The sequence below is a fragment of the Oncorhynchus clarkii genome, chromosome 13 (assembly GCF_045791955.1).
Source record: "Oncorhynchus clarkii lewisi isolate Uvic-CL-2024 chromosome 13, UVic_Ocla_1.0, whole genome shotgun sequence".
Classification (NCBI taxonomy): domain Eukaryota; kingdom Metazoa; phylum Chordata; class Actinopteri; order Salmoniformes; family Salmonidae; genus Oncorhynchus; species Oncorhynchus clarkii.
The window spans coordinates 44,369,606-44,385,538 of record NC_092159.1 but is presented as its reverse complement, the minus strand read 5'-3'; the positions used below and the strand labels follow the sequence as shown (position 1 = coordinate 44,385,538).

The following is a 15,933-nucleotide window of genomic DNA, read 5'->3' as shown; positions in this document are numbered from 1 at the left end:
ACAAATGTGTTGAAGAGAATAGCAAGGGTATAACAAATTCACACCGATTTCTATTACCGTTGTCAATGGAAAACGAAAATGGAAACTCATCAGGGCTTTGACTTCAGGAACAAAACTTGAATTGCTTTGTCTGATTTACACTTTGCAAGAACTTCTAATCATGTCACGAGGATGCAATGTGCGGGCAAGTTACTGAGTTCAATAGCCATGCCTACTAGCATTATGAATATAGAACGTACTCTGTGAAAGACCAACTATACTAATCGTTCAATTTATCCAGAGTTTCAGTTTGCTGTATAGGCTGTCAATCATACCCATCAGCCAATTACAAGTTGGGAGCCGGTTTGTGTTTTCGACCACAAAGGTGCGAAACCCCCCATCTCATCACGCACTCGCAAGCAATCGGGACACTAAACAGCACATAATGAAGATCTGAAGGTGGAAATCATTTACCCTCCGCTTGAACCTCAATGACTTGAACCACACTAACTAGAACACAGATTTTTACACAATATATATATAAAGTGTCCTTTGATAACAGAACGTAGTCAGTGTTATAGTTGTCTAATAAATTAGAATAAGTAACAAAATAATTGTCAACAGTAAAAAAAAGGATCATGGATCTATTACCTCTCAAAAATAGTTTTATTTAACATGTCAGATTTGGTCAATAGCTCAAACAATTCATTTTTGTTTTCTCAGGTACCATGATGTTGGAAATTAAATGCACAAACACTGCAGTCTCTAACCATCTGTTCAATCAGTACGGCAGCTACAATAAAATAGTGTGGTCACGAGAGCAGTGTGAATAGTGTTTGACAAGGGTGCACTTTTATAAAGGGGTCATTTTGATGGCTTTGAGAGGGGGCACTTCAGTTTCAATAACTGTTTCCAGCCAGCAAGGATTAAACTGCCTGAAAAAAAGTCCTTGACAAACAACATAGGCAGATATATTGTGGTGCAGTCAGTTCAATGACATAGATGGATGTGATGAAGGTCAATGTGATTCACTCCTCGATTAGAATTATTTAATCCAGGACAAAACCTATGGCAGTTTCCCAAATTTGGTCCTCGGGACCCTAAGAGGTGCACGTTTTGGTTTTTGCCCTAGCACTACACAGCTGATTCAAATAATCAACTAATCATCCAGCTTTGATCATTTTAATCAGCTGTGTAGTGTCAGGGCAAAAACCAAAACGTTCAGAGATTAGAAAAAACTGGCCTATGGCAAATCAACAGGATCCAGCTCACTGACTTTGTTTCCATAGTAGGAAACGTACCACTCTATAGATTATTTTAGAATGTTGTAAATCAAAATAGTTATAGCCATAATAATTGTCATTGAAATAATAGTATTTAGTAACAAACTTAAACCTTCCATTTGGTTCATTCCGAGAGTATCCATTACCTCTCTATACTGGCTAAAGCTGGTATTAAACACACTTCCCATGTGCAAAGCTTATGAACTAACACTAACATAATTACCAGTGATGTATACAGAACAAAAAGTGTGCATGTTAACCCCTCACCCAGCCTGGTCTCATAGACTAGACGTAACCTAGTAAATGTATATCTGGGACACTCAAATTAGTATGTTACGTTTGGTATGGTTACAAAAAACAGATGGTTACTTAAGACAAAAACTAAAGTAAGGTGGATAGGTTGGCGTATAACATGAATGTCTAGCATCATGGACAACTTCAGCAACTTCTGAACTACTTTTTAGCTACTTAGCCTACCTCCTAAACTCTAACCCCGAGCCTAGCTAACAGACACCTAGCTAGAATTTGTAACATACCATACGTTTTGCTAATTCGTAACATATTGTACGGGTGATGGAAATCCCCAAATGAACACATACCATACGAAATGTAACATATCATACTAAATGGCGTGTCTCGGATTTACATACAGAATAAGACAAAATGCTCTGAGATTAGGTATGCTTCACTGCCTCTTTCAGCTTCTAGGGCTAAATGCTCTCATCTGCACAACTCTGAATTATGTATTCTTCTCTCTCCTTATTTAGAATTACAGTCTTAGCTTTTAGGCCACCGCCCTTGCAAAACAGGAATGACACACCCAGAAGCATACTCTGAACCCAACAATACAAAGTATGATTTGGTAAAAAAATAACTAAGGTATAGAAATCAATATGATATTTTACTAGGTTTAACTACCATGTTATTACTTATTGTTTGCCAACATTGATATAATGTATTAATGTGCAGGACTACACATGTGGAGATACATTTATTCACATCTTCAAATTTACTGGGCAGATACTCATGGTGTGCCGAAGAAAAGATTGAGTCTCTACGCTAGATAGGAACTACTACTACAGGCACATTTGAGGAACTTCCAATCTCTCTTGTATTGGATATTAAATTATGGGTCAATTATATACCCATTAAGGGTCAATTATATACCCACAGGTTAGGCCTTAGTTAGCATCCTCAATCTATTTAGCCAGTAGTAGTGGTAGGCGTGGTAGAGTCCGACCGCTAATTGTAGACACCCTCCTCTTGGCCGCAAAGACAAATGTTTTAATTTTTGTTTGTCATGAGGCGGAGAGAAAATGCTACTGTTTTAAAGCTAGTTTCCTGCAATTCCACACATTTTATCATCGGGGTGAGAGAAAATTAAGTCGAAGTCTTTTCTTTTAAGGAGTGTGGCAGTCCCATTCCTTTTGTAATGTTTGCTTTTTTGAAGAGAGTACAATGTGAAAGACAGGGAAGATGGGGTGATTCAAAGGGCAGTGGGCCGGTTTCAAACCCACACCAACTCCGGCATATACGTGTGCCGCTGGACCACACAGAAAATCTGCAGTTTTAAAGCAAATTTTCTGAAATTCTACACATTTTGCCATGGCTTACATGTTCTTATGCTATTGGAGTGAATTCAAATCAAATTCCATAAAATGTTTAGAATTTGAGAATGTAATCTTATTTAAGATATATAGCTCCATTATATATTTTCTACATACTTTATATCTGGTTTAGTTGTTTATGTTTACACTGAAAATGTTTAACCAGCCCGAAAATGTTTAATCATATTTTTTGGAGCAGTGGCAACAATTTAGCAGCGGTGGCTCACCGCTATAGGAGAAACACTGTCCGGTGAGTGCAATTAGCTCCAATGAGTGTCATTTTCTCAATGTTAGGAGTTGAGAAATATAGTTGACATCATTAGAAATAAGATATTATCCTCATTTATATTGTATGTCTAATTTAAAATTAATTGAAACTTGTTGCTAGCAATATTGATAAAAACATTGAAATAAAATAATATTTGTATATTTCCATGAACACCCAGCAGTACCCCTGTATTAGTGTGATCATATTCTGTAACGTTTTGTCTGTCTACAATGGCAGCAGCAAATTCTTTTAAGATGCAATATGCGAAATCACTCACCATTTCCTGGTTGCTAAACTTCTAATACTTTGCCTAATTTAAGTTGGTGACAAAACAAGCAATGTAGAGAATCATTGGACCATCTAAATTGTTGTGAAATATCTTTCCAATAACCAAAAATATAGTATTTTCAGCTGTTTGAAGCTGGTGTACAAAAACAAAAGAATCAAAAATAAAACTTAAGAACATTAAGCATAGAAATAGGGCACATAGAACAGAGCTTTCAATGAGAATGACCACTCTAGAATGACCACATAGAAACTAACATTTCTGTGTGAATTTTCTCAGGTCACCCAAAAAGTTAAACATTGCATCTTTAAATTGGCATAAGACACATTAATAAAGTGAAAGTGAATAATGTTTGCCTTCCAGCAAAATCAGTTTTCATTTGATGGAAGAACAGTTGTGAAAGTTTGACGGTTGTACAGAACAGAAGCATAAATTAATTCTTAATATCCCCCAAAAAGACGTATATAGATTAAACAGACTATTAATGGAGATATTTGGTCAGTACTGTTTTGTTAAATGGCAGTGCTAAATTACTTTTTTCGGACCCAAGATCTCATTTGTTAAGCCCTTAGGAAAATATTGGACAAATAAGGCACTTGCAGTCCTAACCAGCTCAAACAGGTATAAACTGTATTAACTGTTAACTAATAAAGAAAATACACCCCAGGGTTTTCAACAAAACAGACGACTGCTGTCTATTTACAGGTGCAAGTGTCTCACAGGGGACAGGGGCTTCAGTCCTGCAGGAGAAAGTTGTACTTCCCAAAGTCAAACTCGTCTGGCCTGATGAGCATGTCTTTACGGGCCTTGGCCAGCTTCCGCCGCAGGAATTCCCGCCTCTCCTGCCATTCCACCAGCTCCTCAGCACTGTGGGCGTAGTCACAGCTCACCCCCTCGAGACAGCCACTCTCCAGCCTGTCAATCACATTGATCTATTATATACATACGTCAATCACTGTACACCGATAAAACTTGACAGGAACAAATAGGATAAGGGTGTGGTAAGTGAACCCTGCCATATCCCAGGTGTTTTCTGTGTGCATATACAGAGCATCTCTTGATGGGTAATAAGAAAGGAACTACAGTATTGAGCCCCAGTACTGTGACTCTGGGCGAGTGTTACCTGGGACAAAGGGCGAGGCGGAGTCCGGGGAAGCGGTATGTCCAGGTGAGGCTCTCGTCCTCTCCCTCGCAGCTGAATACACGGTCCTTGTGTTTCTCTGAGGAGATGTGCTGCTGCCACTGGCGCTCGCTGTTACTATGCCTCCCACACAGACGACAGTGGAAGCCGCTCTAGAATACACACGCACAGTAAAACTGTTCTTATAGTACGTTACGTATTCATACACACTGACATACGCACACATTGCATGAAGATGCATGCACACTATCAAAATGCAGTCCTTCTTGATAGTGGTAGATAGCTTTTATGTATTGTATGTATTGTTTGAGTTCTACATCCAACAAACAGGTTTTGTGAGTAAGTGCCTTTACTCACCATTGGCTCGGCATAGTCGGTTGGCATGACAATTTGCTTCTCCTCTACGGGTTGGGTGATCAGGGTGTCATCCGGCAGATGGTTTTGATTCGTCATTGTAAGCCACATGTCGTACATCTGCTGCATATCCTTCACTTCAGGATCAGGTTCAAAGAGGAACGTAAGTAACAATATTAATGCGTATACATTGATGTATACACTGCCTCCGTGAGCGTGTTTATTAGCGAGTGCATCGGAGATGTCGTACCCACTGTGACTATTAAAACCTTTCCCAACCAGAAACCGTGGATTGATGCTAGCATTCGCACAAAACTGAAAGCGGGAACCACCTCTTTTAATCATGGCAAGGACACTGGAAACATGACCGAATACAAACAGTGCAGCTATTCCCTCCGCAAAGCAATCAAACAAGCAAAGCATCAGTATAGAGGCAAAGTAGAGTCGCAATTCAACAGCTCAAACACGAGACGTCTGTGGCAGGGTCTACAGTCAATCCCGGGTTACAAAAAGAAAACCAGCCCCGTTGCGAAGATCTTCGTCGTTCTCCCAGACAAATTAAACAACTTCTTTGCTCGCTTTGAGGACAATACAGTGCCACTGACACGGCTCGCTACCAAAGCCTGCGGCTCTCCTTTTCCGTGGCCAACGTGAGTAAAACATTTTAAACTTGTTAACCCTCGCAAGGCTGCCGGCCCAGACGGCATCCATCAGAGCATGCGGAGACCAGCTGGCTGGTGTGTTTACGGACATTTTCAATCAATTCCCATCACAGTCTGCTGTCCCCACATGCTTCAAGATGGCCACCATTGTTTCTGTTCCCAAGAAAGCTAAAGTAACTGAACTAAATGACTATCGCCCCATTGCACTCACTTCTGTCATCATGAAGTGCTTTGAGAGACTAGTCAAGGATCATATCACCTCCACCCTACCTGATGCCCTAGACCCACTCAAATTCGCTTACCGCGCCAATAGGTCCACTGGTGACGCAATCGCCATCACACTGCCCTATCCTATCTGGACAAGAAGAATACCTATGTAAGAATGCTGTTCATTGACTACAGCTCAGCATTTAACACCATAGTACCCTCCAAACTCATCAAGCTTGAGACCCTGGGTCTCGACCCCGCCCTGTGCAACTGGGTCCTGGACTTCCTGACGGGCCGCTCCCAGGTGGTGAAGGTAGGAAATAACATCTCCATTGCGCTGATCCTCAACACTGGGGCCCCACAAGGGTGCGTTCTCAGCCCTCTCCTGTACTCCCTGTTCCATGACTGCGTGGTCATGCACAACTCATTCATCAAGTTTGCAGACGACACTGCAGTGGTAGGCTTGATAACCAACAATGAAGAGACGGCCTACAGGGAGGAGGTGAGGGTCCTCAGAGTGTGGTGTCAGGAAAATAACCTCTCACTCAACGTCAAAAAAAAAAGGAGATGGATCGTGGACTTCAGGAAACAGCAGAGGGAGCACCCCCTTATCCACCTCGACGTGACATTAGTGGAGAAGGTGGGAAGTTTTAAGTTCCTCAGCGTACACATCACAGACAAACTGAAATGGTCCACCCACACAGACAGCGTGGTGAAGAAGGCGCAACAGCGCCTCTTCAACATCAGGAGGTTGAAGAAATTTGGTTTGTCATCTAAAACACTCAAACTTTTACAGTCTAGTTCCAACTGCATTGTCGGAACTAGAAGTACAAGCATTTCGCTACACTTGCTTTAACATCTGCTAACCATGTGTATGTGACAAATAAATTTGATTTGATTTGAGATGCACAATCGAGAGCATCCTGTCTGGCTGTATCACCACCTGGTACGGCAACTGCTCCACTCTCAACTGCAAGGCTCCCCAGAGGGTAGTGAGGTCTGCTCAACGCATCACCGGGGGCAAACTACCTGCCCTCCAGGACACCTATAGCACCCGATGTCACAGGAAGGCCAAAAAGATCATCAAGGACAACAACCACCCGAGCCACTGCCTGTTCACCCCGCTATCATCCAGAAGTTGAGGTCAGTACAGGTGCATCAAAGCAGGGACTGAGAGACAGAAGCTGTTTTTCAATCTCAAGGCCATCAGACTGTTAAACAGCTATCACTAACAGAGGCTGCTGCCAACATACAGACTCAAATCTCTAGCCACTTTAATAAATGGACTTAAAGGTATCACTAGTCACTTTAATAATATTTTCATATCCTACATTACTCGTCCCATATGTATATACTATATTCTATACCATCTACTGCATCTTGCCTATGCCGCATGCCATCGCTCATCCATATATTTATATATTCTATTCATCCCTTTACATTTATGTGTATAAGGTAATTGTTGTGAATTTGATAGATTACTTGTTAGATATTACTGCATTGTCAGAACTAGAGGCACAAGCATTTTGCTAAAATTCGCATTAACATCTGCTAACCATGTGTATGTGACCAATAAAATTAGATGCGTACTGGTGGGTATAATAGGCATCTGAGCCAATCCTGCTCATAGATCAAAGTTAACAAAGGCGATAATGTGGAACAAAAGGTTTAGTGGATAATGAAAATATAGTGTAAACTTACAGCCATTGTTCTTCATATAAGTCCATACTTGCTTCTCCTCTTCACTGTGGGCAAAGGCACAGTTCCCAATGTAGTGGCACTTCTTCTGCTTCACCACATGGGCACATATCTGATGAGGGGGACACGTTATGCCGTTACGCACAGACTACGAGGATGTTTGTGGAAACAAGTTTGCACAGTGTCAATGATTAAGTATTAAATTAAACTGACCAATATATACCGTTACCCATGAGCACACTCTAACATAATAGTTAATTGTAAGTTAAACAGACACAATGATAATATGCTTGGTTGAGTCTATCAAAAATCATTTCTAGCAGATCGTGCATGAGGAGTAGCAGGGGGAAGCACACACGTCATACTGCTGGGGGTAGGTCTTGGCAAAAGGCAACGTCCGCACCATCACCCACTTCTTTCCCTCGAAGAACTTCACCAACAACACCCGACGCTCCTTTGTCCAACTACAGGGAGAGAGATGTAAGAGTTATGGTGGACTTTCCAGAAAGATACTATCCTAAATTACATAGGGCTTTGCTGTAAACGCTCCATACACCTTGGTTTGTGTCCCCGAGATGAACAGTCTCTATTGTCATTCATAAAACTTGAACACATATCTCAGACTACACATCTAATATACAATGGCCATACATTGACCAGTGCTCCCACACATTGGCTAACTGGGCTTACTGCATTGTGTCCCGCCACCCACCAACCCCTCTTTTACGCTACTGCTACTCTCTGTTCATCATATATGCATAGTCACTTTAACCATATCTACATGTACATACTACCTCAATCAGCCTGACTAACCGGTGTCTGTATGTAGCCTCGCTACTTTTATAGCCTGTCTTTTTAATGTTGTTTTATTTCTTTACTTACCTATTGTTCACTTAATATCTTTTTTGCACTATTGGTTAGAGCCTGTAAGTAAGCATTTCAATGTAAGGTCTACACCTGTTGTATTCAGCGCACGTGACAAATAAACTTTGATTTGATAGACAATAGTGAATAACAGTGGTCAGTCATATAGAATTGTTGCATACTACAGTGAAGCATTGGTCTCCATCTGGCTAGGGATGCTAGGTAGAGTGCAGCCTCACCTGTGCCTGGCCTTGGCTGCACAGTACTTAAGCGCTTTGTCCGGCCCGCTGACCAGCCCGTCCCTCCAGCACTGACCACAAACAAACTTTCTCTTCAGGTTCAAGCAATAGCCTCCTCCCCCACTTGAGGATGAAGATGGTGGTGGCATGTACACCGGCTTATAGTCAACAAGTCACAGGGACAAAAACAGAGAGGCAAAAGGTAGAGAATCAGACAAACTACACAGGAGCCGTTGTCTCACCATATTATGAGATGTGGCATAGCAGAGATATTATACCTTGGGTTTGTGCGTGACCTGCTCCTGTTTATGCCAGTGTCGCTTGGATTCCTGAACAATTTCTTCATGAGTGATGCCTAAAGAACAGGCACATACACAGAAAAGTGATGCCTAGTTGAGCCTAGGCATCACTTTTTACAGACAGTATTTACAAACAGTGTTTTACAGTGTTTATCAACTATGACAAGTCTGAACGGCAGTGTCTACTGACACCTACTGGACTTTGTTGAAAGTTTCCTGACTTTTAGTATAGAAACAAACATTTACAAATAAAGATGTTTTATTGTAGATCGGCCTCTACATTTAAAAATGTTTTCACATTTATTAGACAGGAATAAATATGTCTCTCTGTGTCTGAGACCAAGTACAATGTTCATGAGTGTGTGTGCATCAAGTCTGACTGTACCAGAGTCTTGCTGCAGCCTCCAGCACTTGAGCTCTATGACAGAGTGGGCAAAGGAGCAGCTGTCCTCTCGCTGGCAGCCGTAGCGCTGGGCATGGCGGCACACGTCCAACTGGCACTGGGTATACAGCGGGCGGATCTTAGTGTAGTGCACGCTGCTGGACCTCACCGCATGCACCAGGCACCTGCAGGGCAGAGGGGGGGAAGAGTGAGGGTTTGTTTGTGTGTGTGTGTGTGTGTGTGTGTGTGTGTGTGTGTGTGTGTGTGTGTGTGTGGGAGGGAGGGAGGGGAGCAAATGTGACTCACTTGTTTTTGTTGAATGGGTGTCGGGCGCAGGGGTTGGAGCAGGTGGACGGCACCTCCTTACTGTGCTTACTGATGATCCTGGGCTTACTGTCATAGCACTCCTGAGGAGAGAGAAAGGGGGGGAGAGAATGAGGGGGAAAGTTGAGGTAAACAGAGACAAGAAGTAGGGGGGAGCATTGTTTTAGAGGTCTGCGCGGGACAGATTTTTTCCATCACATTTTTATTGCACCTCATCTCACGTTGGTTGAGCGCCTCCACTTCTTTCCATTATCAATATGTATTTATACACTGTAGTAAGCTACAGTCTAATCATATTTAAGTTAACTGCCACGTGATTCTCCGCCCATGTAGGCAGCCAACTCTATTTCAATGAGACCACACATACTAGGCACACTTGAACTCTCACTCCCAACTAGGAGAGGAGAGGTAGGCTACTGAAGTTGAAGCAGTGTGTGAATAATGCGAAAATTGTGCTTTTAGCATACAAAGCAGCAAGACGACCATTTCTAAATAATCTGCGGGACAACAAAAATATTTTAATACCAAAGTCGTCTGTCTGACTGCACGCTCCCCGCACGCAGCATGAAAAATGACGACCGCTCTGCAGCGATCTCTGTCGGGACACGCAGCCCTCTACCATGTTTCACTGGTAAAGCTTGGACATATGGAGGTGTGTCTGTGTAAGGGCACACGTGTGTGTGTGTGCGTGTGTGTCCTACCTCACAGAGGTACATGAACATGCCGTTGTGGAGCTGCAGCAGGCATGTGATGCTAAGCCTGTCATTGTTGGGCCTCTGCGGGTCAAACAACAGCTCTCTGTTCAGGGCTCCCTTCCTCTCCAGGGTCCACACATCTACCTCCTCCTGGCAGTAGGCAAACGTACAGCCCTCCCTATACTTACACTTCTGAGTCTCCAGCACCTCTGCACAGAGGGAAGGGATTACAACATATACAAACTCAGACCAACGCTAACCTTTAGGACCCTTTTTCCACAGATTAAAACGACTGGGTAATTTGAACTATGACACACACACATTATCTTCATCTAAACAGAGCCTCTTTCCCACACCAGTGACTGTTGTTTTCCGTACCTTTGCAGAGCACAAACGGCCCAGTAAAATTGTGCGTGGGGCGGGGTCGCACCCTGTTCCAGACAGGGTGCTCTGCAGCCCTGATCCTGCACAGAAGAATGTCCCGCTTACAACGGTGGGCCAATTCTTCCTGGTGCTGGTAGTCCAGGACCCCTGGACCTGAGAGACAGAGAAAGGGAGGGAGGAGAGAGGGATATACGGGTAAAGGGGAAAAGAGGGGGAGAGAGACAGAGAAAGGGGTAGTTAAGGGGGGACATAAGAATAGACAGGTGAACCTCAGCTATGATGCCTTGAAACTGTCAGTCCTATTAGTTAGAAGTAGGGGGCCTCCCGAGTGATGCAGCGGTCTAAGAAGTAAACTGGGGGAGGGACACTAGCTGAGAGCGAGTTTATCATGTCCACTACTGTACCTATCCAGCTGTAGCACGTGGCACAGGCCTGCATGAAGTCATGGGTGGCTGCTAGGGGGTTCTTGGTCAGCTGAGAAAGCTTGGAGGAGACCTGGCCATTCTTTACCACCTACATCACCATGGTAATAGAAATTAATTTAGGTTAATATGTCAAGGTAAAACTAGCATGACGCTGTAAACGACAAAGTTCTATGTGACCTAAACGTTGCATAATAAATGTTTTAATTTAAATGTACACAATGTACGGGAGGGAGTCCAGCAAATTCTGCTGACAGAAATAAATGGCTTACTGTGTGATTGGACTTCTTGGGCGAACGTGTTGCAGAGAGAACATTGTGGGAGATTCTTGCACCTTGAGATAGTGTGAGAACAAAAAAACAGAACAATCAATTATAACACCTACATTAGGTTCATACCTGCCTTGGTGTTAAATATTAAAAGAAAAATGAACCATGTATACATTGATATAAGCTAACAAGACATTACCACCCTCAATCGACTCACCAGGCAGGTTGAACTCAGAGAGGGAGTCCAGCCCCCCTCCCCCCACCACCACTGGTTTGGCTGCAATTGCGCCCCCAAGTGGGTAGAAACTGTCAAGGGCATCTAAGGCATCAAGTGAATAGAGTGCTGTTGTGGGAGCCGGGGCATCCCCACCACCAAGGCCTGAAACGGTGTCCAGGTTGTTTAAAGTATCTAGAGAGTCTAGTGCATCAAGGCCATCTAAAGATTTCAGAGCACCCAGGGCATCCCCCCCACCCATGCCTGGGAATGTGTCCAGAGAGTTGAGCTGGCTGATGGCTGAGTTGAAGAAGGCTGGGGGGAGCCGGGGCGAGGGGGCGGGCAGGCGTGAGGGAAATGGGAGCTGGATGGGGACACAAGCTGAGCTGGGGAGGATGATGGGAAAGGCACGTTGGGGGGGAATCTGAATGAGAACGAGAAAATAAGAAGTTGCATTGACAGATTCAGGGAAGCTATATCAGAATACTATGTCGACCAGTAGACAAACTCACACAGTCCAGCAGGCTGTCTAGATCGTCTCCCATCAGCTCACCGTCACCCAGATTCTCCGACTCAGGCACAGAGATGGGCAACCGCCGGGGGCCTTGGACAGGGCTACCCAGAAGTTTGGAGTAGACCAGAGGACCAGAGGGAGAGGATTCATCACTAACTGGGATAGCGGCGGATAGAGGCTTGCAGGAGATACCAACTGAAAGACAGGGAGAGGGAACATGTGAGATTAATTTTCTGGAAGTTATTCAATTGTTATTACTACTTTTGACAAATCTTCTTCGATAGTCTTTACATTACAATGAGATAGGTAATTCAACATTTCTGGTAAGGAGAATTACTACCTGATGAGATGTCACTTAAGGAATCCAGACCACTGCCATACATCTTGAGGTGAAAAGAGAAAGACAACAGCTTCTGTTTAAGTGACAATAAATCAACAGGTAAACCAAAGTACATTCCAAATCTCAACCAATTTAAGTGGAAATATGTAACTTTTTGGGCAGCCCAACTAAATTCACATAGAAATGTGGTTATAGATGTATAATTCTACTTGAAAACAAGTCTAAAAGGCGATAGATATTTTCTATGTACTCTCTTCTACGCTTCCTATTCTTATGTTTTGTTTTTGTGTCTATTACTTTTGGTTTTGTACACCAGCTTCAAACAGCTGAAAAAAATATTTTTGGTTATGGAAAATATATTTCAGAGCGGTTTAGATGGTACAATGATTCTCTAAACTAAACTAGCTTATAATTACCTTGTAATTAGGCAAACTATTAGTTTCAGCAACTATGAAATGGCGGAGCGATTTCTGCATAGTGCAACCTTAAAGTGTAATGTGAAAGTTGTTGTACTTGCCTCTCCTGCAAAATGAGCTGAGTTCCCATTACTTTTCTCAGATTTGGCCGACTCCTGCAAAGGAAACAAATACTAACTCCATAAAGAGGCAACCTAATGAAAATGTCAAACTTAATGACTTCAATTGTTATGAATCCAAATTGAGATTTAAACCAGGGCATAAGCAGCTCATGGCAGATTGAGAACAATTGAATCCAAGCCACTTTATCATGGAAGGTAATTTGCCATGCTGTTTGAATCTAGACCTTCTGCTTTGCAAACGGATTCTCACCTGTGTGCTAATGTAGGCTTTGCGTATCTTCAGGCCCAGTTTGTTAGCTAGCTCCTGTGCCAACTCATACACATGTTTGTCCTATGAAGAGTACAAGATAATATATATATTTTTTTTTTTACATTTAAATACGCTTTTTATTAAATTAATTTCACAAACACTTATTCTGAATTACATGATACTGCAAAAGTACGGTGTGAGGTCTCCCCCTCGCCGCATCGTCTTCTCACATTATTTTGAAAAACATCAAAGGTATTCGAAGGAGAGATGGAAATGTGGAAACAAATCCACTTGTATGAAATTAAACTCTCCTTCTCCACTAGCGGATCATCATGAGGAATCCAAAATTACATATGTCAAGTGGTAAAAATAAATTGTTGCTAGTTGTGCTAGACATTTTATAGATAAAAACAATATACTACTTAACCTTTTAAGGGTGTACATGCTTTTCTACTTCAAGAAAACAGCCTCTGATGTGAACATTCATAATGTTACTCACGTTAGGCGTAGTGAGCAGGCAGCCCGTGCTGCAGTTGTAGGCCTCTCTGAAACGGCCCAGCTCCCGCAGGCATAGAGCCTTCCTGTAGAGTGCCCTGCAACTGTCTTTGCACAGAGCCAGCGCACTGTCACAGTCCTGCACACCCTGCTCATACTCCCCCTGAGAGAGATGGAGAGAAAGAGATGACAGGTAACGTGTGGGTTAATACAGGCTAATGAGAATGGGGTAATGATAGATGATACAGGCTCTGTAACTTCAAGGGGATGTTGAGGAAGTGTCTGACTGTTGGCAACATTTCAATGATGAGGCTGAAACACACGTTGCACATGATGCAATAGAACAATGTGATGCAACAACACGAAATACTGAAATTGAGAGATTGCAATGGGTATTCACCATTGGTTCAATATTTACCCACTACAGCACATTTGCTTCCAACACAATTGCTATTAAATATTATATGTAAAAGATGACTTCATACTTTTTGTATACAGAATTGTGAACCTCATTCAATCATCCATATTGTGGATCAAAGACGCATAATCCTGGTGACACACCACTCTGACTCACCATGCTGTGGTAGGCTGCTGCCCTGTTGAAATACAGACTCTCCAGCAGGGCTGAGGGAATTTCTAGAGACTCAGCCTGGGCATAGTGGGCCACGTTAACACCCTCACTGAAGTCCTTTATGGCCTGCTGCCACTCACCCTCCCTGAACATTGCATTCCCCTCATCCAGCAAGTTACACACCAACTGGGTCAGAAACCCCTGGAGGGACATTCAGAGAAGAGGAATATGGCATGGGCGTGAGATAAAGACAGTACACAGGACAAGCCACAAAGGACATGGATGTGTCCAATCAGTATTATGGCTGGTTTTGGTACTTTTTTCCCATGGCAATAATGGACCAAATGTGAAATGGAGAACATCTCTGAAAAGGCCAAGCTGACTGCGAGCACACAACATGTTCTTTGGAACAGTATAGGGGGTGTAGACATGCCTAGACTACGGTCAAGAGAGAAGACAGTCATCGCATTCATTAATCCCTACCTTATAGCCTTCAGGCTTTGGATAAGGCAAAGAAGACCTAGGACACAGAGGAAAAGATAACCTATCAATACAAGTGAACTAGTGCCGTATGGCCGTTTGAGGGTATAGGATGAATGACAAGTAAGAGAGCAACTGGCTACAATTTAGTTGAAAAATTGTGGGAATTGCAGGGGAATGTTTATTTCGCACTGTATGAATCCCAGGGCGTTCTGAATGCCCTCCTGGCGCTTTTGACGGTCCATGTCCATCTCTGCACACTGTAAAAAGAGAAAGGCCCATATCAACATAATTTTGACGTCTACTATCGAATTAACGTTAGGCCCATATCAAAATAATTTTGACGTCTACTATCGAATTAACGTTACCTAGCCAGAATAAATAAACTAGGTTCAGGAGCTCGTGCAAAGTATACAGCAACGAGAAAATACCTGGCCAGTTTAGCCAAATATATATATATATTTTTAGCTAACGTTAAATAGTTAACCATGTCTCAAGTTATCTAGCTTTCATGCTAACTAGCTAGCTAACGTTAGCTGGGCATGATTCGAGGAAGTTACAACCCACCTGGTGATAAAACACATAAATCGACGTTTACTGCTGTGGACAGCCGAAAATCTCGCCACAGAGAATTTAGAGCTGTACAGCAACCAGCCATCCAGTGCAATTCTTTGCAATGGTATTTTTTTCGTGGACAATTTACATGTGAGTTTCACTTCCAATTCCTCAGCTGAACAATGAACACACACTCCCTCCCTAGCTTGTTTTTGAGTTGCTTGGCTCCCACAAGGTCCTAGTGAGATTATTTCAAGGGTAGGGTGAGGTGTGCTCTGAATAAAATGTTTCTTGTTTAGACATGTCATACGGAAGTAATCAATTATACACGAAATTAAAACGTTTGCATTTTTATTTTATTTGAGAAATTCATCTAGCTAGGATAGCTTTCACATTTTTTGTGTTGATTCTCTCTGCAGTTCTAGCGCAAAGGCCGGCAGATGGCGATATTGAGTAGTTTCGTCTCGTTTTACCTCTTAAAGCGAGACATTTGTATTATTTCTAGCTCAATACCGGCAAAGATCAAAGCTATTTTTATTGGTCACATACACATGGTTAGCAGATGTTAATGTGAGTGTAGCGCAATGCTTGTGCTTTTAGTTCCGACAGTGCA

General features: G+C 42.7%; 1 protein-coding gene across 1 annotated transcript; it reads right to left on the bottom strand.

The window, feature by feature from the left end:
* Positions 1-626: 626 nt before the first annotated feature.
* Positions 627-15,519, bottom strand: LOC139364792 (zinc finger CCCH domain-containing protein 7B-like). The gene is made up of 23 exons (XM_071101890.1): positions 15,333-15,519; positions 14,958-15,025; positions 14,769-14,805; positions 14,289-14,486; positions 13,719-13,877; positions 13,220-13,300; positions 12,949-13,002; positions 12,432-12,474; positions 12,090-12,286; positions 11,581-12,001; positions 11,367-11,428; positions 11,077-11,185; positions 10,667-10,825; positions 10,295-10,497; positions 9,576-9,676; positions 9,273-9,454; positions 8,867-8,943; positions 8,589-8,746; positions 7,844-7,949; positions 7,489-7,597; positions 4,922-5,055; positions 4,547-4,716; positions 627-4,338 (listed from the first exon to the last, which is right to left on the bottom strand). The coding sequence occupies exons 2-23, from the start codon at positions 15,014-15,016 to the stop codon at positions 4,158-4,160; spliced, it is 3,000 nt and encodes a 999-aa protein (XP_070957991.1). The 5' UTR covers positions 15,017-15,025; positions 15,333-15,519; the 3' UTR covers positions 627-4,157.
* Positions 15,520-15,933: the final 414 nt, after the last annotated feature.

What these genes read in the sequence shown, in the direction of transcription:
- LOC139364792 (XM_071101890.1), bottom strand. Translation starts at nt 15,016, where the DNA reads ATGGACATGGACCGTCAAAAGCGCCAGGAGGGCATTCAGAACGCCCTG. An exon ending in AGGTCACGCACAAACCCAAG is followed by an intron (nt 8,747 to 8,866) that starts GTATAATATCTC and finishes GTTGACTATAAG; the next exon opens with CCGGTGTACATGCCACCACC. An exon ending in CCTACCCCCAGCAGTATGAC is followed by an intron (nt 7,598 to 7,843) that starts GTGTGTGCTTCC and finishes CCCCCTCATCAG; the next exon opens with ATATGTGCCCATGTGGTGAA.